This window comes from Rhinolophus sinicus, linkage group LG02, assembly GCF_036562045.2.
Source record: "Rhinolophus sinicus isolate RSC01 linkage group LG02, ASM3656204v1, whole genome shotgun sequence".
Classification (NCBI taxonomy): Eukaryota; Metazoa; Chordata; class Mammalia; order Chiroptera; family Rhinolophidae; genus Rhinolophus; species Rhinolophus sinicus.
The window spans coordinates 65,069,439-65,094,880 of record NC_133752.1 but is presented as its reverse complement, the minus strand read 5'-3'; the positions used below and the strand labels follow the sequence as shown (position 1 = coordinate 65,094,880).

The 25,442-nt window shown below is 31.7% G+C and overlaps 1 protein-coding gene across 23 annotated transcripts in view; it reads left to right on the top strand.

Moving 5' to 3' along the window:
• The window catches only part of ADGRL3 (adhesion G protein-coupled receptor L3), a 748,795-nt gene that overhangs the window by 247,214 nt on the left and 476,139 nt on the right, over positions 1 to 25,442 (top strand). For all 23 annotated transcript variants that reach the window (XM_019743744.2, XM_019743750.2, XM_074324498.1 and 20 more), the window contains one exon: positions 22,332 to 22,586. In XM_019743744.2, the coding sequence (XP_019599303.2) occupies positions 22,532 to 22,586 (55 nt within the window). In that variant the 5' untranslated portion in view covers positions 22,332 to 22,531. The remainder of the gene's footprint in view (positions 1 to 22,331; positions 22,587 to 25,442) is intronic.

The following is a 25,442-nucleotide window of genomic DNA, read 5'->3' as shown; positions in this document are numbered from 1 at the left end:
ATGTGACCTTGCCCTTTTTGGCCTTATGGTCCAGGAGGAGATATACTTATATGAACAAATGAGAACAATAAAGTATTCTTGATAAAATTGTGATAGAACTGTGAATAGACATTTTGTGGAATTGTCAAGAAAATCAGTGCAGGGGGGAAATCCATAATATTATAGAACTGGAGCTTATTTTGTGATGGGAAGAGATTGATAAATATATTTAGCAATATAGATGATTAGGGAGCCTCTACAATGTTAGTTATATTTACAATATAGCCAGCAGGCAGAACATTTTACAAATATAAGTTTTGGTGTACAATAAGAATGTAAGACAACCTATAAAATCCCTTTGAAATATTGATATGTAGTCTTGGCATGTAGGTACAAATGTATTATATGAATAACTTCTAAATAGGGAAAATATAATAAAATAATGGGAAGAAGATCCTATCACCTCTTGTGAGTGATGGTGAAAAAATCAATTTGAGTCTTTCCTGTGAGTTTTTGTTCTGTCGCCCTACCAAGAGAGGTTCTAAAAGTTAAGTACATCTGAAAAGCAAACAAATCTCATTATGTGTTATCATAAGTAGCACTTTTAGGACACTGAGATAATTTCTCTATTTATTTGTTGAATAAGGGCTTTTCCAGAATATTATTAGTTGCTAAATTCATAGAACCAAACTGGTATAATCATTGCCTTTTAGTGTTTGTTTGTTTGTTCTTGAGGGAGGACAAGTTAAAATCTTTAACTAACAAGAAGAAACAGTGGAACTACTTCAAATAGCAAAATAAATAATGGGAAATGTCCTCCATGCATTATATATACACACACACACACACATACACACACATACTTATACATATATATGTGTGTGTGTGTGTGTGTGTGTGTGTGTGTGTGTGTGTGTATATATATATATATATATATATATGTATATGACCTTAAACAGGCATGAGTATGTTAACTTCATCAGCACTATGATACATTTTATTAGGAGGAAAAGACCTGCATATCTCATAGCTTTAGCACTAAGCAATTATCAGCTCTTTAGTATCTAAAGCATAAATATATTTCACTTGAGCACTATTATGTTTCCCCTATTTATCCAAATGCAGTATATCTCCTCCAAAGATAAATTATTTTCCCCCACAAGATTTTGTTGCTGGTTAAATTAATATAAATTACTGTCCAATTCTCTTTAAATCACTATTGCCCAATCGCATATAGTTACAGTTTTAATTTAAAATGATTAATCTCTCACCAAAGAATGTGTGTACTTTATAACAATCAATTACACTATTTTAGACTAATCTAACAAACTGCTTTAGAAAGCGGAGGGAAAATGTGAAATAAACATCTTCCCACTGTGCTCTAATTAAACATTCTGAACAGAGTTTTCAGAAGCCAGGACATTTTTTAAAGTTTCTTTTCTCACTGATTTGACTATAGTGTTATTTATTGCATGTCACATGTCACAGTGTCCCATAATTCTCTGTGTAAAAAGTAAAGGTACTGGTTGGAATCATGAAACTTTAAGCATATTGTATCTGAACCTGAAGGGGATGAAATAAGCTAGTACACCATTAACAAAACTATTATATACTGTACTATGTTACTTCGGCTGGGAGAGAAGGAAAATACCCCATTCTGGTGGACTTCAGATCTCATATATGAAAGTGACAAAGAGTTATAGTTTCTTTTCTGTCATCCCTGCTTAGTCCCCATGGTACCACATCTCTCGAAGTACATAAGAAACAATGCTAATGGCAAGATATTTTCTATAAAGTTATATTTTAAAGGTGGATTTGGGAAATATTAGCAATACCATTCTGAGTTTTTGAAACAGGGATGAATTATGACTACCAACTGTAAGTCTTGATTAATATTCATAAAACATATCTTGCATTTTCTTTGCTTTGTCAAAAAACCTGCCAAGATTTGGTGTTAACTGCTAGGACTAGAGAGATTCCTCAGGAGCCTTGATAATATTTCAAGGATCTAAACTTCAATTCAAGAATATTAAATCAGGGATAACTGAAATTTCTAAATTCTGTTACTTCAGTAGATTTATAGGCTATTTGCATTTAGTGTTGAAATCTGTAGACATCATCTTATTCATTATGAAACTAATCTATAGATCACATGCTGATGGAGAAAACAGTGACAGCCTTTAATTTCAAAAAAGGTCCTGATGTTACACAAGCATTTTAGTTAAGAATTTAGACTTTACTCTGAAAGGATGATATGGCTTTTCAAAAAGTCTGGTTGAATTAGCAGCACTGCAGTCTGTCTTGGCTCTGGGACACTTTTAAATCAGACTTTCTGTTTCATAGTAGCCATGCTATCCTATAATCTGGCTAATTCCTTTCTAAATTAACTGTTCTTTCTACTCGCTATCATAACCAATTATGCCATAAAGTGTACACACATTTTAAGAAAGGAAAAGTGTATTAAAATTGCAATAATATATACTGATAATGGAAGATGAATACAAGTCCCATTTGACTTCTACAATTACAAGAGGTTCTCAGAATGGTTACCATCAGGGTCCAGACACTTCTGAGTATGGCGACTGCTTCAGCAACGTTGACCAAAGTGTCCACTTGTATACATTTGTTTGGCATGACTGATATTCGTGTGTCTCAGTAGTTTATAAGAGTAATTATTATTGCTAGGAATCCTCTATTCCACATCTTACTTCCAACCTCATTTATTTATTAAACAAAGGACTTCAACTAATTCATTTGAAAATACTGAAGAAATATGCAGAAATAAATGAAAAATAAAAATTAAACCGAATCTTACTCTTTGGTTTGAAAAAGCATTATTCAGAAATATGTCTGATACATAATTTTAAAAAATCTATATTTCACAACTTTTCAGTATATTTTGGGTTCAGTACATGTAAACTAATTTCAGCTACAGTTTAAGTTTCCGTACAAATAATATAAAATCAAAAAAGTCAATTGCAACAGGGAACATAATGAGATTCGACATTATTTTGTTAGAATATTCACGTCCAGAATTTTCATCTGGCAGTAGGTCAAGATTTGGTGTGGTGGTCATTTCCGTTTTGTTATTACTAAGCTGTAGTAGCAGTTGCTTTTTGACAACAGTGATATTTTATTTAAACGAGCAATGATCCACATCAAAAATTAAATTATATAAAAATTGTTGAACCAAAAAAGCCTGCTATTTTTTCATAAAGATATTGATCAGTATTCTTTGGACAAAAATGCTTGGTACAAAAATGTGTGGAATCAAGAATTTTAACTGTACCCTTTAGCTCCTTGCAGATAGAAAGTTACTCTCCAATTGCTTTTTATAATTTCTTCACTTTCTCTTAGACATTTGGCAAAAGTATCCCGGTAGTACGAAGAGTGTATGGGGAAGAAATCAGAGAACTTAAGGAAGTATATAACATATCTTCTTCACTTGGTTTACGGGATTTAAGAGGCTGTCTATAGTTGAAAATGTGTCTTGGAGTGTATTTTGGTGTAGGAGTCAGTACATTCTGCTATAACAACATGATCTTTTACGTTTATTATTTTAAAAAGCTTGAATTATTTTGGCACAAAAATATATTCCTACTAGAGAATTTGTGAAAATACTAGTCAGTTTTTAGTGTTTAATGCATTATATTTCTCCTTTTTTTAAAAAAAAAATGCCTTGAAGTAGATTATTTTAAGAGTTTTCCTTAGTTCTGACACACCATAATTACCCAAATATGGACTTTGTACTTTTTTTGACATGTATTAAACTATTTCAGTTATTTTTTCCATTAAATGTCTTAAGAGTCTCATGTTTCATTTTTATTTCCTTGTAAATTTGCCTGAAAATAGAACATAAAGTAATTGTCACTTCATTTGGAACAAAACATCCCAAAGCCAATAAAAAGTTGATAAATGTCAGAGTAATTTTTATGGGTATCTAGGATGAACTCTGTGCTAAGAGGATTAATGCTACATTTCTTTCTAGATAATTTTGTATCTTGTGTTTATTTTAAGATACACAAGCTGACACTGAAATATGTATTTGTATAAAACATCTACATTGAAATTGGGGTGATTCTGGTAATAGTATTAGCAAACATTTGCTTTCTTGGCTGGAACACTATGAGTCAACAAAGCAAAAGAGAAATAAGAAAGAATGAAAAAGAAACAGTGGGGTCAGATCTGAGAGTAGCTAATGGATGCTTTTGGTTTAATGATGTCTGAAATGTATTTTTTAATGCTACTTAGAATTCAAAGAAACTTTTCCATTACATTAACTGTTTTAATCGTTGAGAACACTGATGTTCTCCAGACTGCCAATTACGTTTCATCTTGGCCTCTGTTGTTTTCGTATATGAATCTCTAAAAAAAAATTGGGAAATTCAGTACAGGGCTACTTGACTCTTTCTGTTTAAGATAAAGAGGGTCGTTGTTACATTTATTTCTTAGATCTGGAAAATGAAGATGTTTTATAGTTTGTATTTATTGGCATTAATTGGCAAATTTGCCTTTAACAATTGATTTATAGTGACATTTCTTTGTATCTAAAAAATATTAAATGTGCATATGTGTGGGCTTGTTTTATTTATGTTCATGTGAAATGAAAAAGAACCTTTATTTCAGGTAATGTTTCTGTGGTGAAGAAAAAATACATAGATACACTCTAAAACATTTCTGTAGCATGGTCATGTAGGAAATACTCAACATATTATTTGATTTATAGATGTCTGAAGCTGAACTTCAGCTGAGCTGACAGCTGAACAGAACTGACAGTCTTTGCTTTTTTCTCTCTCTTTATTTTTAATGCAGATATTAGTTAGTTAGCAGATCAACTCTAGACAATATTGTCCAGGCAATGCCTCTTTAATATCTTGACTCTCACTTTTTTTTTTTTTTTTTGACACCATGCTGTCAACCATATCAAAGCTTTTCTTTCTACTAGAAGAAAGTTCTCATTAATAAGCAACTAATCCTGAGTATAAATCAACTGCCCATGCTAGAATATTTACATATATAAAATAGGACCTATGATCAGATAGTAGGACATACATAAACTTTAGATGTCACACACACACACACACACACACACACCCAAGGTGGAAGGGCACATACTCAAAAACTGGCTGTATTACCTACGTTCCTATGGTGTTTCTTGATGAAAATACATTTGGACCATAAGACATTCCTTAACTCTGTAAAATTACACACTGTTCCCCTTTTCTCACTGATCGGAATGATTCTTAAAGGGAGCTATTCTTTGAAAACCTTTCTAAAAATACTTTTTTATTATAAGTAAATAAAAAAAGTTTAGGAAATTGGAGAAGATTTGAATCTAATACTATTTATTGACCTCACCATTGGGTAAAACAGCATAGTATACCAGAATTAATTAAGGAAATTCAAGTGGTAAAAATATAGTGTAAATTTGCTGTTAAACATGTAAGTCGAAGGTGAAATGACCATATGGTGTTTATATAATATTTTAAAATTTGTAATCCATAGTGATACTGCTTTTAATATCATTCTTTTATACTTTTTATCATTGTTAATTGCAAGCATACAAGATTCTTTTTTTTAATTGAGGTATATTATATTAGTTTCAGATGTACAACATCATTCAATATTTGTATATATTCCAAAATGATCACCACAATAAGTCTAGTTAACAGCTGTCACTGTACATAGTTACATAGTATATAGATTTTTTGTGATGAGAACTTTTAAGATTTACTCTCTTAGCAATTTTCAAATATAAGTACAGTATTAACTGTGGTTGCCATGCTGTGTATTACATTCCCATGACTTACTTATTTTATAAATAGATATTAGTACCTTTTGACTTCCTTCATCCTTTTTGCCCACCCACCCACCTACCACCTCTGGCATATACTAATCTGTTCTCTGTATCTATGAGCTTGGTTGATGTGTTTTAGTTTCGACATATAAGTGAGATCATACAGTATTTGTCTTTCTCTGATATATTTCAATTAGCATAATGCCCTCAAGGTTCATCCATTTTTCAAATGCCCAGATTTCTTTTTTTTCTTTCTTTTTCTTTCTTTTTTTATGGCTGAATAATAATGTGTGTGTGTGTGTGTGTGTGAAAGAGAGAGAGACATTTTCTTTATACATTCTTCCATCAGTGGATAGTTAGGTTGTTTCCATGTCTTGGCTATTGCAGATAATGCTCCACTAAACATGGGGGTGCATACATATTTTTTTCAAGTGAATGTTTCCATTTTCTTTGGATAAATACCCAAAAATGGAATTGCTAGATCATGTGGTAATTAATGTTTTTAAATTTTTGTCATGCTGTCTTTCATGTGGCTGCACCAATTACCATTCCCACCAACAGCACAAGACGGTTCTTTTTTCTTTATATCCTTGTCTACATTTTCTTTCTTTCTTTCTATTTTTTTTTTTGAAAGTAGTTATTTTAACAGGTGTGAGGTGATATCTCGTTATGATTTTCATTTGCATTTCCCTGATGTTTATAAGGTTGACCATCTTTTTATGTATCTGTTGACAATCTGTATATCTTCTTTGAGAAAATGTCTATTCAGATACCCTGCCTATTTTTTCAAATTGAATTGTTTGTGTGTTTTTTGCTATTGAGTTGTATGAGTTCTTTATGTATTTTGGATATTAATCAAATATTGTCAGATAAATATTTCCAAATATTTTCTCTCATTAAATAGGTTGCTTTTTCATTTTGTTGATGATTTCCTTTGCTATGCAGAAGCTTTTTTGTTTGATGTGGTCCCACTTGTTGATTTTGCTATTCTTATTCTTGTCTTTCCTTTTGGTATCAAATCCAAAAAATCATTGCCAAGCCCTATGTCAGGGAGCTACCACCAATGTTTTCTTCTTGGAGTTTTATGGTTTCAGGTCTTACATTAAAGTTTTTAATTCATTTGAGTTAATTTTTGTTGTGGTGTAAGTTAGTGGTCTACTTTTATTCTTTTGCATTTGCTGTCCAGTTTTCCCAACACAACTTATTGAAGAGACTCTACTCTCTCTATTTTATATCCTTGGCTGTATTGTAATTGACCATACATGTGCAGGTTTATTTCTGGGTTCTCTATTCTGTTTTATTGCTCTGTGTCTGTTTTGATGCTGACACCATACTGTTTTGATTACTATAGCTTTCTAATGTGTTTTAAAATCAGGGAGTGTGATGCCTTCTGCTTTGTTATTCTTTCTCAAGATTGCTTTGGCTGTTCAAAGTCTAAAGCATATTTTAGAATTGTTTCTTCTCGTTCTGTGAAAAATGCCATTGGAATTTTGATAGGGATTGCATTGAGTCCATAGATTTCTCTGGATAATATGGACATGAGAACAATATTCTTCCAATCCATAAGCATGGAATATCTTTCTATTTTTTGTGTCTTTTTCAATATCTGTCATACAGGTCTTTTATCTCCTTGGTTAAGTTTATTCCTACATATTATTCTTTTTGATGCAATTGCAAATGTGGTTCTTTTCTTTATTTCTTTTTCTGATATCTTGTCATTAATGTATATAAACACAATGGATTTCTGTATATTGATTTTGTGTTCTGCAACTTTGGTGAATTCATTTATTAGTTCTGACAGTTGTTTGGTGGCTTTAGATTTTCTATATACTGTATGTCTTCTGTGAAAATTAATATTTTTATTCTTGTAGGGTATCCAATGGACACTTGTCCCATTAGGGAGACCACCTCAGGGATGATATAGATGCCTGATTACTGCACTGTGCACTTGAAGCTGAACAATAATGAATGTCAACTGCTATATATATATATATATATATATATATATATATATATATATATATATATACATACACACACACACATGTATTTACAAGAAGTGGAGGTGGAGTAGAGCATTAGGAATAGAGACAGTGGAAATGTAATGGCTGTATGCGATGTCAGAGGGGTAGTAGATGCAGGGAGAGGGGTTATCACTGGATGAGGGCGTTATATATGTTAAATGTCTATTACATTGTTTTGTACACCTGGAATTAATTAAAATAAATAAATAAGTAGGCAAACAGACAAATAAATAACAAATTGATAGTTATACTTCTTTTTTTCTCATATTATATGCCTTTTGATTTCTTTTTTCTTGCCTGGTTGTTCTGAGTAGGACTTTTAATACCATGTTGAGTATAAGTGGTGAGGGTAGACATTCTTGTCTTGTTCTTAATCATTGAGGAAAAACTTTCAGCTTCTTATTATTGAGTGTGATATTAGCCATGGGCTTGTCACATATGGTTTTTATTATTTTTTAGGTATATTACCCATATACCAACTTTGTTGGCAGTTTTTTATCATAAATGGGTTGTTGAATTTTGCCAAATGCTCCATCTGCATTGATTGGGATGATTTTATGATTTTTATCCTTAATTTTGTTAATGTGGTGTATCATGTTGATTGATTTGTGGGTTTTCAACCATCTTTGCATCCCTGAAATAACCACTTGATTGTGGTATGTGATCTTGTAAATATATTGCTTAACTTTGTTTGCTAATATTTTGTTGAGGATTTTTGCATCTATATTCATCGTGTCCTTGTCTGGTTTTGGTATCAGGGTTATGGTGGCCTAATAAAATGAGTTTAGACGTATTTTCTTTTATTCTGTTTTTCTTGAAAGAGTTTGAAAAGGATTGGTATTAATTCTTTGAATGGTTGGTAGAATTTACCAGCGAAGCAATCTGGTCCTGGACTTTTGTTCACAGGGAATTTTTAAATTACTGATTCAATGTCCTTACTAGTAATTTGTCTGTTCAGATTTTCTATTTCTTCACAGTACAATATTAGAAGGTTGTATATTTTCAGGAATTTGTCAAATTTTTTCTAGCTTATACAGTTTGTTGGTCAATAATTGTTCTTAGTAGTTTCTTATGATTCTTTGTATTTCTGTCGCAGGAGTTATTATGTCTCCTATTTCTTCTTTGATTTTCTTTTTTTTTTTTTTAGCCCTCCCTCTTTTTTTTTTTTTTTTTGGTGCATCTAACCTAAAATTTGTCATTTTTGTTTATCTTTTCAGAAAACCAACTATTGATTTCCTTGATATTTTCTATTGTCTTTTTAGTCTCTATTGCTGACTCGTTTTGGTTTTCGTTTTCCTTCTAGCTTTGGCTTTGTTTATTCTCCTTTTGCTCGGCCTTGATGTGTACAAATTGTTAATTTTAAATCAAGTGAATTATTCTAAAAGACATTGACTTATTTGCTGAACAGTTTATAATGGTCAATTTGATATTTTATATTTAATTATAAATTTAAAATATTCCTAACACACTTCTAATAATATTATGGTTGTGGTAATGAACAGTCTTTTATTTCAGACAGTTAGAGTCTGATGCTATATAATTCGCAATGATCCAGTTAATGTATAGTAAGCTCAATAATGGGATTTAATCAAATAATTTCATGCATTTCTTCATTCTAACCAAGATGACCTAGTAATTGCAAAGCTTTGTTTGTACAATGAACATATAAAATAATAACAAGAAAAGGCAAACATAGAAATAAAGGTATACAATGCTCTGTAAATAGCATGTACTGATAATGCTAGTTTGTAGGCCCAGGGTTTCTCAGTCTAGTCAGGTGTAATGAAAGAGCTGGAGGAAGATGGGCCTTGGAATTATCCCCTTTAAAAGGCCCAAAAGGCGCACCACAAATGCACAGGTCCTTAATGTGTACAAAAGTGATGCAGGTTGTTAGCATATAATAACACCAATGACAAGATGATACAAAACCGTAAAATAAAAATCATCCACAGAGACATTTACATTAGGGATGTTTGGGATTTATATATTAATTAGGTTCCCTTATCAAGACAGTGGGGAAGTTTTGAGATAAAGTATGTTTATATGTGTTTTATTTTAAGCTACTTCTTAGAATATATGTTTCATTAAAAGTAAAAAAATAAGTTATATCATAGAGGGATGAGAAAGTAAGAACTGTTATCCATAGGGCACTATTTTAGTTGACTAAATAATCTTGCTCTTTCACAAAGAAAAGTAATTATATTCCCTTTATTTTAACATTTTTAGAAAATGTAGAGAATATAAACACTCTTTTTAAACTGTTTCATGCATAGCATTAAAAACAAAATGTCATTGGTATGTTAATTCTTCATAAAACAAGACTGTGTTTTCTTCCTGAATGCATTTGTCTTGAGATACTTTAGGGAACACCACTTAAAAATAAATCAATGTCTAAAATGCAAGGAGAATACAATCTTGAGTTTGCTTTCAACTATATCTTGTTCAAGAATTGAAGACTTGCTACCAAAGCAAAGCCAGAAAACATAAATAAATATTGATCCTAAAACAGGTAAAATAAAGATTTTTAATTTTGTAATTCTCAAAAAAAATTAATGCTCAAAAAATTAGTTCTAATAACGTTATTGAATTTAAAAAAACGTTCTTAACCTAAAGACTTTGAACAGTTTCCTTTGTAGGGAATTACCTACTTTGGCTTTTTATATGCCATCACTATGAAACAAATTATGCAACTATTTAAATAAAATGTTTAAAAAAAGATCCAGATATATATGAATAATAATCTGTCACTTTGGCTGTGTCTGATGGATTTTCCATCACAATCTGTGTTTCCTTATTTTATTTCTTGCTACAGCCAAGTGTTAAGCAATGACATTATATATCTTTTTGTATAGTTTGCCAATTTTGGTTATTTTAGAACATATATGCTCCGGAATTGTCCTTGTGAATCACCATTCTGCTGAGAAAGGACTAAACAAAGAAGTGATTTATGTACCGAAACATACATATAATTTTTAAACTACATAACTCGAAGACATTTTTACCTAAGGAGGGGAAAATACTTTTCATGGGAATCAAATCAATGTTATCTTTAAAGAAATAGGAGCCATTAAGCTATTTTAGATTTCTTAATTATTAAGAACATAATAATGTATAGAAAATAAGTTTCTTATATGCATTTATATTAAATAATAATCTCAGTCTGAATAATTTTGGACAGCCACATTTATGCTTGTTTTTTCAAGTTTTCTTATGCATTTCAGTTGCATAATCTCTGTTGAGAATGGGTTCCTATTGGGCTCAATTCATTTAAATATAACTTTGAGATAATTATTTAATATATTTTATTAACTAGTGGGAAACAAAAATGTCACCCTGTAGAATGCTATATTGCTCAAATCAGTGAGACGATTTTATTGAACTTTCTGTTTTTTTAACACTTAATAAACATTGGACATCTAGAGACATCAATGTAAAGACCTCCATAGATGATTGGATAAAGAAGATGTGGTATATATACCCAATGGGATACTATTCTGCCATAAGGATAGATGAAATAGTGACATTTGCAACAACATGGATGGCTCTTGAGATTATGCTAAGCGAAGTAAGTCAGACAGAAAAAGTTGAGAACCATATGATTTCACTAATATGTGGTATATAAAACTGAAAATAACAAAGGAACAAAACAAACAAATGAAGAAATAAAATCTCATAGACACAGACAATAGTTTAGTGGTTGCCAGAGGGTAAGGGGGGGTGGGGGGTAGATGAGGTATCAATATATGATGATGGAAGGAGAACTGACTCTGGGTGATGAACAAACAATGGGATTTATAGATGATGTAATACAGAATTGTACACCTGAAATCTATGTAATTTTACTAACAATTGTCACCCCAATAAATTTAATAAAATAAAATTTAAAAAAAAAAAGATCAAATATATTGTTATGGAAAGAGAACTGACTCTGGGTGGTAAACACACAATGTGATATATAGATGATGTATTACAGAATTGCACACTTGAAACCCGTGTAACTTTACTAACAATTGTCACCCCAATAAACTTTAATAAAAATAAAAAAAAGACCTCTGGGTGAAATATGTATGCTTCTTATTGCGGGTAGCTCTTCATACTCCTTCACATTTTCAATGAGGGTGTTCTTTTTCAAGTAGTTATTCTTTCCATTTACCAAGGCTTCCTTTGTTTTTAACCCGTTGTCTTAGTTAAGTCAGTATGTTTATTCGCTTAATTATTTCTCTACCTCAGAAGATGTTTAGTATTATTTGTGTAGACATCTTCAGGAGTTAATTCATTGTAACGTTTTAAATGACTAGTGCTTGACATTGGTCAGTGAGATGCTGTTTATTTTCACCATTATAAAATTTACAAACATATAGAAGATACACTGAGAAAAATCAGTTGACTAATTTCAGCTTTGAATTACGTATTCATATACTCTCTTGTATTAGGTTCAAATTAAAATACAGAAATTTTGAGTTGTGATGTTTCTTGGATAAAACATGAATGACTTGTATAATACAGTTTACATGCTTTCTATGTGGTAATATTTACAGTTACATAAAATATACATATATGAATGAATAAATTAGTATATTAGTAAGTATCTCAAGTTATGTTATAAAATTATTTAATTACTGGAATCAAAACTGTACTTGGCTTATATGTTTTTTCTCTGAATACATCCTTTATTATCCCATATTTAAATACAGAGGATGCCAAAAAATTTATACACATTTTAAGAAGGAAAAATCTGTACTAAAATTGTAATACTCAATATATACCAATAACAAAAGATGAATACAAGTTATGTGTATATTTTGTTTTTGGCACATTCGGTATATTATCCAAACCAATTTAGTGATTTCTTTCCACTGAGGTACTTTCACTTTGAAATTTCTCTCTTTTCTTTTTCTCTTATGCGCTTTTTTTTTTTCTCACAGCATTTTGTTTATTTATTCCCAGACATAATGGGTGCTTTATTTATTTATTTATTTATTTATTTATTTATTTATTTATTTATTTATTTAATGCTGCTCTAGGTCAGTTTCTACAGTGATAGGACTAACAGAAATAAGATGGATGGAACAAAAAGATAGTTTCGTTCTGGTTTTCCTTTTACTCCCTGTTTGCCATTTTGTCTATCTATTAAACCCTGGAAGTCGAGGAGACATTTTTGATGGGAAAATGGCTTCTTTATCCAGAAAGCTGGAACACCACTAGGACCACCTTATACTTCTTTTGTATTATTATAAAATAAATTCAAATAATGCATGTAAAATTAAAATGCTGTCACTATGTTAGCACCTATTAAGAACCCCTGAAGAATAGCTGTTATAATAATTATTATTTCTACAAAATTATATACATTTTATTCTAAAGATTAAATTTGCTTCAGGTTTTTTTGTTTGTTTGTTTGTTTTTCTTTATGAAGAATGTACTTTGGGTCCAAGTAACTATCTTTAAAGTTAACTTTTATAAAATGACCCATTTCATAATTTGTTAGCAACTTATAAATGATAATTATCAAAGTGTTAGTATAAAAATGTATTGATGCACTCATATTTTTAATCTGTGTCTTGTAGTTATGCTAAACCTTACTGTGGTAACTATTGACTTTAAAACCATAAATATGTATTTAAATAAACTACCAGTTAAGCTAAAGATATAGCAGAAATATTGCGTCATATGCTACAACCTTAGAAACTCTCCCTTGGCAGTAATGGTCCTTGACTCCCTTTGGGTATTTTAGGCACTGATACTTTATAATGGGCCATTAAGGAAGATGTTTAATTTGAGACCTATGCAGGTGCACCCTACTGAGAAGAGATAATTTCAAAACGTATATTTTCTTTCCTGCACGGTTGCTACTGATACACTAACTCCAAGGAATGAAACAAGGGAAAGCTATCTTGAAATACTTTGTGGATCACAAAAGACAATACATTTCTTTCATCATCAAAAGAAGAAATTGTTTTAAACTTATAGATATCCTTTTTTATATATATAAAGAGGTCTAAAGAGATTATTTTAGATCTTGTCTGCTATACTTTTTTTTTTTTTTTTAATTTCCACTATTTTGTAATCTCTTTATTAATACTTGCTTAAACTGCTTTTGAAAAAGAAATGTTTAAGAAATGTGACTATCAAGGGTTTAAAGTCAAATTATTTATATGAAAGAGAAAAATGGGACTGACCAGTCATGATAACTTAACCACAGTGAAACTCTGATATAGTCATCAAGCTCATAATGAGATTTAGCTTCCTCCGCATTCCACTTGGTTGGGAAAGTCTTCATAGAAAGTGTAAATAAATGAGTTTTTTTTTTTTTTTTTTTTTTTTCCTTATCTGCCTGGAGGAATTGGAATAGAATTAATTTGACATTGCTATCTTATTGTTTTGAGTTTCTTCATTCTAAACTTCATTTTTAAATCCATTATTTAGTAATGGTCACTGTTTCCAGAGAAATCATGTGAAGAAACGAGATGATGCTGAGCTCAGTGTCCTAAATCCATACTGTTGCTTGGTACAGTTCTGGTCGTCTTAACTTGACATTTAAAGTTTATTGTTCCCAGTTATGGAAACAACCTTTTCACCAATGCAACTGTAGTACTATTTGCCATGGTAATTATAAATTTTAGAATTTTACAGGAGTACATGCCGTTATGTTGGTTTTAAATCAAACCTTGAAACTTCACTTATAACACAAACTAACACCAGATATAATAATACATTATCATGGTTGTCAATCATGAAGTACTCAGTTAATTTCAGTTAAAAAATTGCCAAAAAGGAAAAAAAAAAAAAAAAAGACAGTGCTGGTCTATCCCAATCATAAAACCTTTGTAGACAATAAATATCCACTAAACATTGGAAAGGTTTGAAGCTAGCTTGGTTAATCATTTGTCATTTGATTCTTGAAGTTAAAATAAATATGATAAAGTCACAAATAATTCTACTTTGAAGATACATTTGCTTCTTAGGAATATGCAATGTAACCTCAGTTTCCTTTTTGGAAAAACTACTTTAATAACAGAATTAAATAGTCATGCTGATTGAAATTAGATTTTGAAGTGTTTTAAAAATTTCATTTGGAAGACAACTTTTTTTTCGCCCTGATTGTTTTCAACTTTTTACATAATTTTAAGAAGCACTTGCTTGGCCCCTAAGAGCCTCCAAGTTCATCATTCCTGGGAAACTCACCTAACAAAGTTTGTGGTCTTGCCTCTCACTCACCCAAAACAAGAACGAGTGAAATAAATCATTAGTATCTATTCAGATGTCCTAAAGGTATCCGACTACTTGATGCCAGGTAGGAACTATTCAGATGGGAGATAATGAAGGCCTTCTGTTTATGGCATGATTCTCTCAATCTGAAGTTTGAATATTTCAGTGTAGAGCTGTACCCTGTATCTTCATCTCAATCCATTCAACCCACTAATCACACCAAGCTAAAAGTTCCTTCCATTTACATGAAGTGCTTTCCTCATAAAGGCTACTATATTAAAAGCGTCATAGACTGGGTGTCTAATAAATAACAGACATTTATTTCTCACAGTTCTGGAGAGGGGAGTCCAAGATCAGGGTGCCAGCATGGTTGGGTTCTGGTGAGAGCTCACTTCCTGTGTTATGGACAACTGTCTTCCTGCTTTAACCTCAAGGTAGAAAGGGCTAGAAAGCTCTTTGGGGTTTCTTTTATAAGGGCACCAATCTCATTCATAAGGGCTCTGCTCTCAGGACCTAATCACCTTCCAAAGGCACCACCTGTAAACACCATCACATTGGGGACTATATACAACATACGAGTTTTTTGGGGGACAGAAACTTTCAGTTTATAGGTATGCTGCAGAATCCATAATCAGTAGAATTGATGAGAGGCAGGAGAATCTAATGAATGAAAGCACAAACTACAGGTCTAGACTGTGCAAGTGCAAGTCTAGTTTCCTTTATTTGTAGCTATGAGACCTCAGTAAGCTCTTTAGTTTTTTTGCTCTCTCAGTTTCCTTATTTGTCAATAATGAATAATAATAGACATTTCTTTGGAGTTATTATAGGGTTAACAATAATGTTTATATGTAAAATCAATTAAATGTGTTAATATGTGAGAAGCTCGTACAACAATGCTTGATATAGTTAAGGGCTCAATAAATGTTATCTGTTGTTATGAGGACTGCTATTTGCCTGGTACCCTGTGGATTTTAGAATAGAGTTACATGTTCCTGTTAAACATGGAATTAATTTACTTTGTAGTAGATACTTGTTATATTCTAATTTTTTTTTTAAACTGTAGCTTGCCTGTCTTTCCTAATTCCTGTTTCTCTTTTCTTTTTTTTTTTTAAGATTTTTTATTGGGGAAGGGGAACAGGACATTATTGGGGAACAGTGTGTACTTCCAGGCCTTTTTTCCAAGTCAAGTTGTCCTTTCAATCTAAGTTGTAGAGAGTGCAGCTCAGCTCCAGGTCCAGTTGCCGTTTTCTAGTTGCAGGGGGCACAGCCCACCATCCCTTGCGGGAGTCGAACCAGCAACCTTGTGGTTGAGAGGACGCACTCCAACCAACTGAGCCATCCAGGAGCTCAGCGGCAGCTCAGCTCAAGGTGCTGTGTTCAATCTTAATTGCAGGGGGCGCTGCCCACCATCCCTTGTGGGACTCGAGGAATCGAACTGGCAACCTTGTGGTCGAGAGCCCATGCTCCAACCAACTGAGCCATTCGGGAGGCAGCTCAGCTCAAGGTGTTTTGTTCAATCTTAGTTGCAGGGGGCACTGCTCACCATCCCTTGCGGGACTCCAGGAGTTGAACCGGCAACTTTGTGGTTGAAAGCCCACTGGCCCATGTGGGAATCTAACCGGCAACCTTCGGAGTTAGGAGTATGGAGCTCTAACTGCCTGAGCCACCCGGCCGGCCTCTATTTCTCTTAAAAACATAGAAATCAATCCTTGATTACAGACGTAAATGATATATTGTAAAGCAATTGTTGATTTTTTGAATATCCTCTTAAATAATAGCTATATGCATTCAGACTTATTTTTCACAGTTAATATTGATGATAAAAATTTGAGATTTTATGAGTATTTTCAGTTTTGAAGAGCAAAGTAAAGGATCTATTTTTAAATCAGGTATATTTTCAAATCATATACATGGAGAGTATGGGATCTGTTGTTTAGTTTTAATTATCTCAATTCAAGCAATTGAATTGTTTTCCAACTAGTTGCATTATCGTAATTATTTATACATAGCTTAATTTCAGACTCGTTGATTTTATTTCCTATTGAACATGTCAGTGGTAGCAGGTATTATCTTCTTCAAAGTCTGTTGGAAACAAACTCCAATCATATACTTTGTGGATCCCCAGGAAGAGGTTAACTCAAGGACGCTTTGCAATAAAATGATCCTGTGTAAAATATCAATCTATTTCATGGTTAAATGATGTGCTGCCCTAAAGCCAAAATGGCAATGTTCATTAAATCCAAATTTGTTCCTGAACATTAATAGACACTTATTAGATCATAGCATTATCTGAAAGACAATTAGATGGAACTTTTACTCTAAAGTACTTTCTTATTAAAATTAGCTTCCTAGATTACTTGTTTTCTAACATAGCATCAAATTATGTTTGAAATATAATTATAAGGAAATGTGTGTGTTACTTAAGCAATAAAATATTGTTTGTTAGTGTTTCTGATAATGTGTTAGAGATTTAACATTTCATTGCTTGAAAAGTGTTGTAGCATTTTAAAAAATAATTGAATAAAAAAATTTCTGTTTGCTCTCATCTCTCTGAAATTTACGGAGGAGATAGGGAAGGAATGAGGGAAGAATGGAGACTTGAGTGAAAGTTCTAGTAGAAATGTAGATTAGTCCTGATCTACTCTCCTTATTTCCAAATTGATTTAACTTTTTTCAGTATCTTTTGTACCTATCCTCTGTTGTTTCATTGTGTTTTCTGTCCTGATTCATTTTTCCTTTCACCCTGACAAAATACATAACTGCAATATTTCTAAACCTGAAATATTGGTGTCTTGACTTCCTTCAAATGATCTATATTTTAAATCACAATCTGGACTTGTACGTGACTGTGAACTCCCACCATACTAACTGGCAAATATTGTTATCGATACTGGTAACCGAAGGTATGTTTCTTTTCCTCCCCTTTTTCTCCTATATACCATGAGCAATTTAATCTTTGAAAAGCATGGTGTTTTTGATGCACCTTCTGATTCTATCCCCCTTTTCACCCAACCACTCACAAACTCTTATTAAATGTTCTTTTGTCCCATGCACCACCAAATTCAATCTCATTTATCATTTATAACACTACTGTTGAATATAAAACTCTTCATTAAATGAAAACAAGGATTATTCTCACTTATTGAATGCCTGTTCTTGCCAGGAGTCTTTATGGGTTGTACATACATATACATATTCATCCTCTATTTAAGCCTTATAAGCACGTGGTGGAATAAGTATTAATTTCTGATGTAAACATTAGGCTATACATAATTTAAGTAATCTCCCTGTGGTCATACAGATCACAGCTTGAAGAGAGAGGACTTAAATGCCTTTTCTCACTCCAAAGCTTATGTCATGCTTGGTATTCATGGTGCTGGTGGCTCTGACATATGCAATGTTTAGTACTTAATGACAGGAGCTTAGGATTTTTAAGAATATGTGCAGAAGTAAAGGACTAAATAAAACATGGCCGCATCCAGGTCTAGGTCAGGCAAATAGATACTTAGGTTATATAAAATTGCTTCCAGATTTTATTTGACTTGAATGTGTTACAAAATATACATCTGTGCCAATAAGTAGTCAAATTATAGTCTGTTATTTGGTAGGGATATACTGCCAAATGGATAACAATACCATTGTATCTGTAAGTGTTGTAATTCTCTGGAATCAATATTTGATCTCAAATAGTGTAATGGCTGCTAAACAGTGGTATGCAAGTTGGAACACTGACAGATTATCATAATATGACAATGCAAATGCTGCATTATTTTTGTGTGGTATGTTAGGTACTATCTAAATACCAGTTTATTAATTTAATAATTCACTTAATACTTGTATTTCAATTAATGCCTCTATTAGCTCTGTTTCTTTACTTCAGACCAAAAACCATTTAGACTAATTCAGAATAAATTGTTCAAGTGTTTAGGAGCAATATAGAGGATTATAAAATTTTTTGGAATATACTCACTGTAAATATTTACCCACAATCTTAAATACAGCATTTGCAGTTATTATTTTATGTATTTATGTAATTTGTGCCTTTAACTATTATGAAATTATTAAATGTTACAAAATGCTAGTTTTGAAACTAATCAAATTGAATTTAGATTCTTTAGCCTTGAAAACTCTTCCTATGCTGCCCCAATGAATTGTCTGTAGTATTTTCTACTACTCCTTATTTACTCAGTAGACCTGACAAAACTATTCGAGTTCTGTAACAGGCTCTGTATGTATACCAGTTCTTCACCTTTCTTCATAATAACCCTTAACAAAGAATGTTTCTCCTCCACTACAGTTTAGTGAGATCATATACATTCTTCAAATTCGGGCACAATTACCATTCTCTTCTTGCAGGTCTTCCAGGTCTTCTAAGCTGTGTTATTTTCCTTATTTCTTTTAAAACTCTATTGTTTATTGTATTTTGGATTCATCTTTTATTATTTGCATTTCCTGCATTATCTGTTGTCCTCTTTTTTCTCCCTTTCCTCTTCTTCCTTCTTTGTTTAATTCAAGAATTATGCTGTAAATATATACTGTACCCTCTGTGACCAGACCTGTTTCACATTATTGTGTTAAATAATGACCTCTGGAATACTATGCCACATGTGTGGGTTGATTGAATTCAGTATTTCTTGAAAACGTTAAACCAGATGACTGAGAATGTATCCTCTATAAATCTTCAAAGGTATTTAGCACTATTTAAGAAAATATACATTGCTTGAACATTCATCCTCTTATTGCTACTACACTCAGTAGTGAAATACTTTCCAATAATTTTTTAATATAATGTGCTTTGACTCCATAAATATTAAAATAAATGAAAGATATTTGAACCTTTTTGTAATAAGAAACTTTAATAAGCGCATTTAATCAGTAAACTTTGGTTTTCAGAGTCAAAATGTTAAGAGAAACTTTAATTAAAAATAAAATGGTATGAATCAGTAGTAGGGCCCAAACTAATAGTGCTTTTCTAATTTCATAGTGTACTCACATAGTATACTCATATGCACTCGCATGTAAAAGAGTTAATGCACATGATTATTTTAGCAAACAACAACACTTTAAAGCAAAATTATATTTTTAGGTTTCAGACATTGTAAGTTATGGGTAGCATTTTTAAAGATTATGTATTTTACTCAGTCTAAACTTCTTTAAAGCTTGTTTTGCTTCTACCCAGTGATCAGCACACCAAAGATTTTGAAATATTGTAGGATCATGATGAGAGGAAGTTGTATTATAATCATCTAAGTTTTCATCTTTTCCCTAAGAGTTAATATATGTTAGAGCTCCCATTCCCATTAGAAGGAGTATTCCATGTAGAATTGCTTTGAAAAGACATTTTTGTGAGAAAAAGTGCACTTTTATTTCCTAGGATATGGGCTGGGCTATGAAGCATTGCTGTATATGTGCTTACTATTGTGCAATATTAATAAATCATGGAAATATTGCTATCTTAAATTTGAATAATGAGTATTAAAGCCCCTCATCAAAGCATTTATGCATAAATTAAATATTTGAAATTATTTTCTAGTCTTATTAAATAAATATTTCTCTGAATACTTGGCTCTTTTGGTTACTATGGATCTTATTTATAAATGTAGTGAGATTTTGGTACACGTGAATCATGATTACCTAGCTGCTCTTTTATGATAACAGATATTTGCTTTCATTTGTCACTAAGATAGTGACAAATGGAAAATTAAATAACTACACTAATCCTTTTTGAAATTTGTATTACTTTTCGTAAGTTACCATATGTAAATGTTATATCACTAAAAATGTAATTTATTGAGAAGGATTGTGAAAAATACTTGATTTGTTAGTGAATGTAACTGGAAATCATTCAAATTTAAAAATCCATGTACTAACCTTGGAAGACTACAGATAACACCCAAGTTATATTTACCGTGTTTCTCTGAAAATAAGACTTCACCGGAAAATAAGCCCTAGCATTATTTCAGGATGACATCCCCTGAACATAAGCCCTAATGCATCTTTTGGAGCAAAATTAATGTAAGACCTGGTCTTATTTTCCGGTAAACATGGTAGAGTTACTAATTGAGATTGGGTAGTCTTATTGCAGAATCTGTGCTCTTAGTTACAAGATTACAAATAATATTGTCAGAAATGAAGATAAATCTGTGAAATTTTGCCTTACAACCATGGAAGTAGTTCAGAAATATTTTGGAATTTATTTTGGTAGAATGGGGCTTATTAATCCAGTCTTCAGTAAACTAACTCTATCTAGAAAGTACCTTTCTAGAAAAAAATTAAATTTATATTCAAGATGTGAAAGTACTTTAAATGTATGTCAATCACCAGACAGAATCGGAGAGAGAGAGAGAGAGAGAGAGAGAGAGAGAGAGAGAGAGAGAGAGAGAGGAGAAGGTGGGGAAGGAAGATCCAGTTTGAATTTGATTGATGAATTTTAAAGTTGCTGACTGTGAAAAACAAAATTGTCAAAATTTGGGTCATATTCCTTTAGTATTTTCACTTCCTAAGATAAATCTGTGCAGATTTTAAGAGAAGGCAGCTATATCAATTTGTTTTAGTAAAATAACTTTTTACTAAAATTTTTAGTGCCTTCCATGTATATATTTAATACTTTTAAGCAAGATTCCTCATCTTAAGTTGTAAGATCCTGGAGAATAGGTTGCATGTTTTATTCAGTATTCTAGCCTGTGTTCCTAGCCCAGTGCTTTGTATTTCAGTGGGCACTCAATAAACCATTGTTGAATGAATTAATTCTGTTTGAGCATAATTAATTAGCATAAATCTATAATTTTCACAGACTTACTTACAAAGATGCTTAGAATAGAAATGTAGTTAATATGTAGAGTAATTTCTGAATGGATATCAGGGCCTAGAATAAAAGTAAGACTCATACATTTAAACAATTTTGTTTTAAACTTAAAATAATGGACACATTTTTTCAGTATTCTAAAATTAGTACAAATTACATTTGTGGAAAATGTTCATACATAGCAACACAATAAGTCTCAAATCTATTTATACATATTAACAAATTTAACAAATTAATTCATTAATTATTGTAAAAATTAATATATTTATATTAATTTTACAGTAAGATTGAATCATTTATTTCAACCCTTTTGAGGTCTGGGAAATAAACACTGGTAATACATGAATAAATAATGTCCTCTATGTTACTTGCTCGTTTTTATGCACTATGCCTGTGTTCATTAAAAAGAAGCGAGGAGATGTAACACATATTCTGGTCAGGAGATAAACTGTCAAGGAGTCAAGATAAGAAAATTTGTATTTGATCACCCATTTTTTTTTTTTTTTCTTGTTTGCAGGATTCATATTTGGGATATTGCTGTTTGTATTTTTGAAGAATACTTCTTTTTGAGTTTGTTGTGTTTTTTTTTGTTGTTTTTTTTTTGTTTTTTTTTAATCATCGGTCTTGGAATACAGAAGAGGAACCAGAAAGACACTTATTTTGTTTTACATTTGAAACACTTGCTCTTGAGGCACTCTCACACCTGAGTACACAACCATGTGGCCAGCACAGCTACTCGTCTTCATGATGCTCTTAGCACCGATAGTTCATGGTAAGAACTTTAATTCGCTTTTTTCTGTGTAATGCTTAATGTTATCTCAGTTTTTTATGCTAGACCCTTTCCTTTAAATCTTTGCTGTAAGATGTTACAGTTTTTGCCTACCATATATTAATAGTTAAAATAAAATAAGTTAAAGGCCATAATGTGTACCGTAAGCTGCGATAAATGCGAGTTTGATTTCTTAAGGTCCATTTTGAAATGTATATATTACCAAAGGTTTTGTTTTGTTTTTAACACTTGCATGTTTTATTCTTTGTTTTTACTACATTTAGGGGCAATCAAGCTCAATTATTAACTGTGTAATTTATTGTGTATTTTTTGGTTTCCATATTTTTATAATTTAAATAATTATTAATGTAGTAAGTATGCACATTTAAAAGAAAACACCCCCAAATATCTGATTTCCCAAACCAAGTAATCATTTGTTTCTGAGTGTTTACTACTCTATTTAATCTTTAATACACAGAATACAAACTAAATCTCTCATTAAATGAAAATTGTTTTTGTCATATACCTTTTAATGCAAAAAAGAAAAACAAAATAATCTGAACATATACAGAAAGGTAATTTTACTGAAATATGCTAACATACTCATAAAAGACTAACTTTATTTAGACATCTTGGTATTTATAACACAAATATAATAGTTAAGAAATCATGTACCTTTGCAAATTTTGTAAAACATACAGTTATTCGACAAGTAAGCAAGACAAATTCTATACAACTTTGTATGTAACGTTCACTAAATCTCTATAAAAACTAGCAAATTAAAGTCTATATGTATGTTCCTTTTTCACAGTTTAAAGTTTCTACTAATTACCATTAGTTTTACTCTAAGATGAAAATGGTATAATATAGTCACTACCTCATATGTTAATGGTAATTTTGGCAAAGAAAAAGGGACATAGCTACCTTTGCCACTGCTTAGGAGGTCTCTGAATATTATAGTGTATCAAACAGCTGAAATGAATTTTTAGCCCCTTTAGCTCACTTTTGTTTTTAATTGATTACAGAAAACTATTGTAGTTCATCAGTGATGCAATTCCAAATTTGGCCTATGTTCCTAAGTTTCAACTTGAATTATGTTTTGCTGTCATTATAAGAACTGGATAAAATAAGTTCTGTCTCTTGAAGTTTTCCTCCAAAGTTTCTTTAATTTAACACATTTATTTCTGACAAATCAGTATAAGTATAGCACTTTTTTAAAGAATGAAAGTAAAATTATATAACCATCTAGTTTCAAATTTTATAAATTTTGTCAAAAATTTCTAAATGTCTCCTTAATTCATATTTGGTGCCACACTTAAACATTCATATACTTGGGTACATATAACATTCTGTGACATAGGACAGTAAAAGAATGATGTTGCTTTAAACAAGTGCTGTTATAATTATCTGTATATCTAAAGATGATCCTAGTTAGGTTTTTTGATGTTATAAAAATGCCTCACTCATAAGGTTCTTGTGAGGATTGAATGAACAGCCTATGTAAGGAATCTAGCACAGCGATTGATGGATAGTAAGTGCTTGAACATGTTAATTTCCTTCATCGTACATACATACAGTACAATTAATTCTCACAACATTCATATATGTATGTATGTATGTATGTATGTATACACACACACAAACAACTCATGTTGAAAAGTCAGTCTAAAATGACACTTGTGTGAGGAAGGTAGGTTAAAAATAGCAGAAATAGGCATTATAAAAAAAGATTCTTTTCTGAAATTTCTGGTCCCTAAAACTAACACCTACTATGTATTTCATCAGGTCCCAAACATGGTAGAGCCTTAGATTATGGTTCTTGTTTTGGGATCTATATTGAACACACACACACACACACACACACACACACACACACACACACACACAGTGTCTCCATGTAACTGAGAAGTAGTTTAAATCCCTTAATAGGGCACTTGGAAAATTTACCCAGTATATAAAATAGTTCGGGCTAAAAACTTAAGTAATCCTTCCCATTTTATATGAACTACATTCTAATGTTTTGTTGAACCATATCAGGCTAAACAATATAGAAGCCATCTACTTATATACCCTTTCTCCTCATTACCTTGCAGAGATATTTTAAACCTGGCACCAGAGAAAATGCAAGTCAGTTTTGTCTGTCTTCCACAGAAGTTTTCTCTATTGCTATTGTGGTTCCACTTCTTACTTGTAAATGAAGGGCTTCACTTGAAAAGCCTTTTGGAACCCACCTTGGTCATAAGTAGAGGAATGCGTGAACCTCTGATCAGTGCTGAAATCTCCTAGGATAGACATTGTTAGAGTACCTACTAACCTGGATTAAAGGAATATTCTATAACCTATAATCTTAGATGACTGACTTTAAATGGATGTCACAATTATATCAGTACACGTGCTTCCCAAACAGCTCCCTGATAACATCCCCTTGCCTACTGTTGTTGTGATGCCCAGCTTTATTTGCCCTCCAGACCATAGAGAATTAACTTTTCTGGAAATGACCTGAATCACCATCTTTTTCTCTTGAGCAAATCATAATGATGACTGCTGATTTTATAGCCATAAACTTTAGATATATCAGTACAATTAATTCTCACAACATTCTCATGTTTAATAATATTTATTCTTATAATCTTTATCATTAACTTTTCATGGTTAAAAATATTAAGGTATCAAGGGGTAATGGAACTTGACTGAAGTTACACAGCTATGATGAGATCCTGAGGGGATTTAAAATGAAGGACCTGGCTTTGTGACCTCTGGTCTTACTGCCAGTAGATAATCAATTCCTACAGAGGGTATTCTTCCCTATGGAGAATCCCATCTCAGCTCTCTGGGTCACTTGGGATAGGTGAGGCTGAA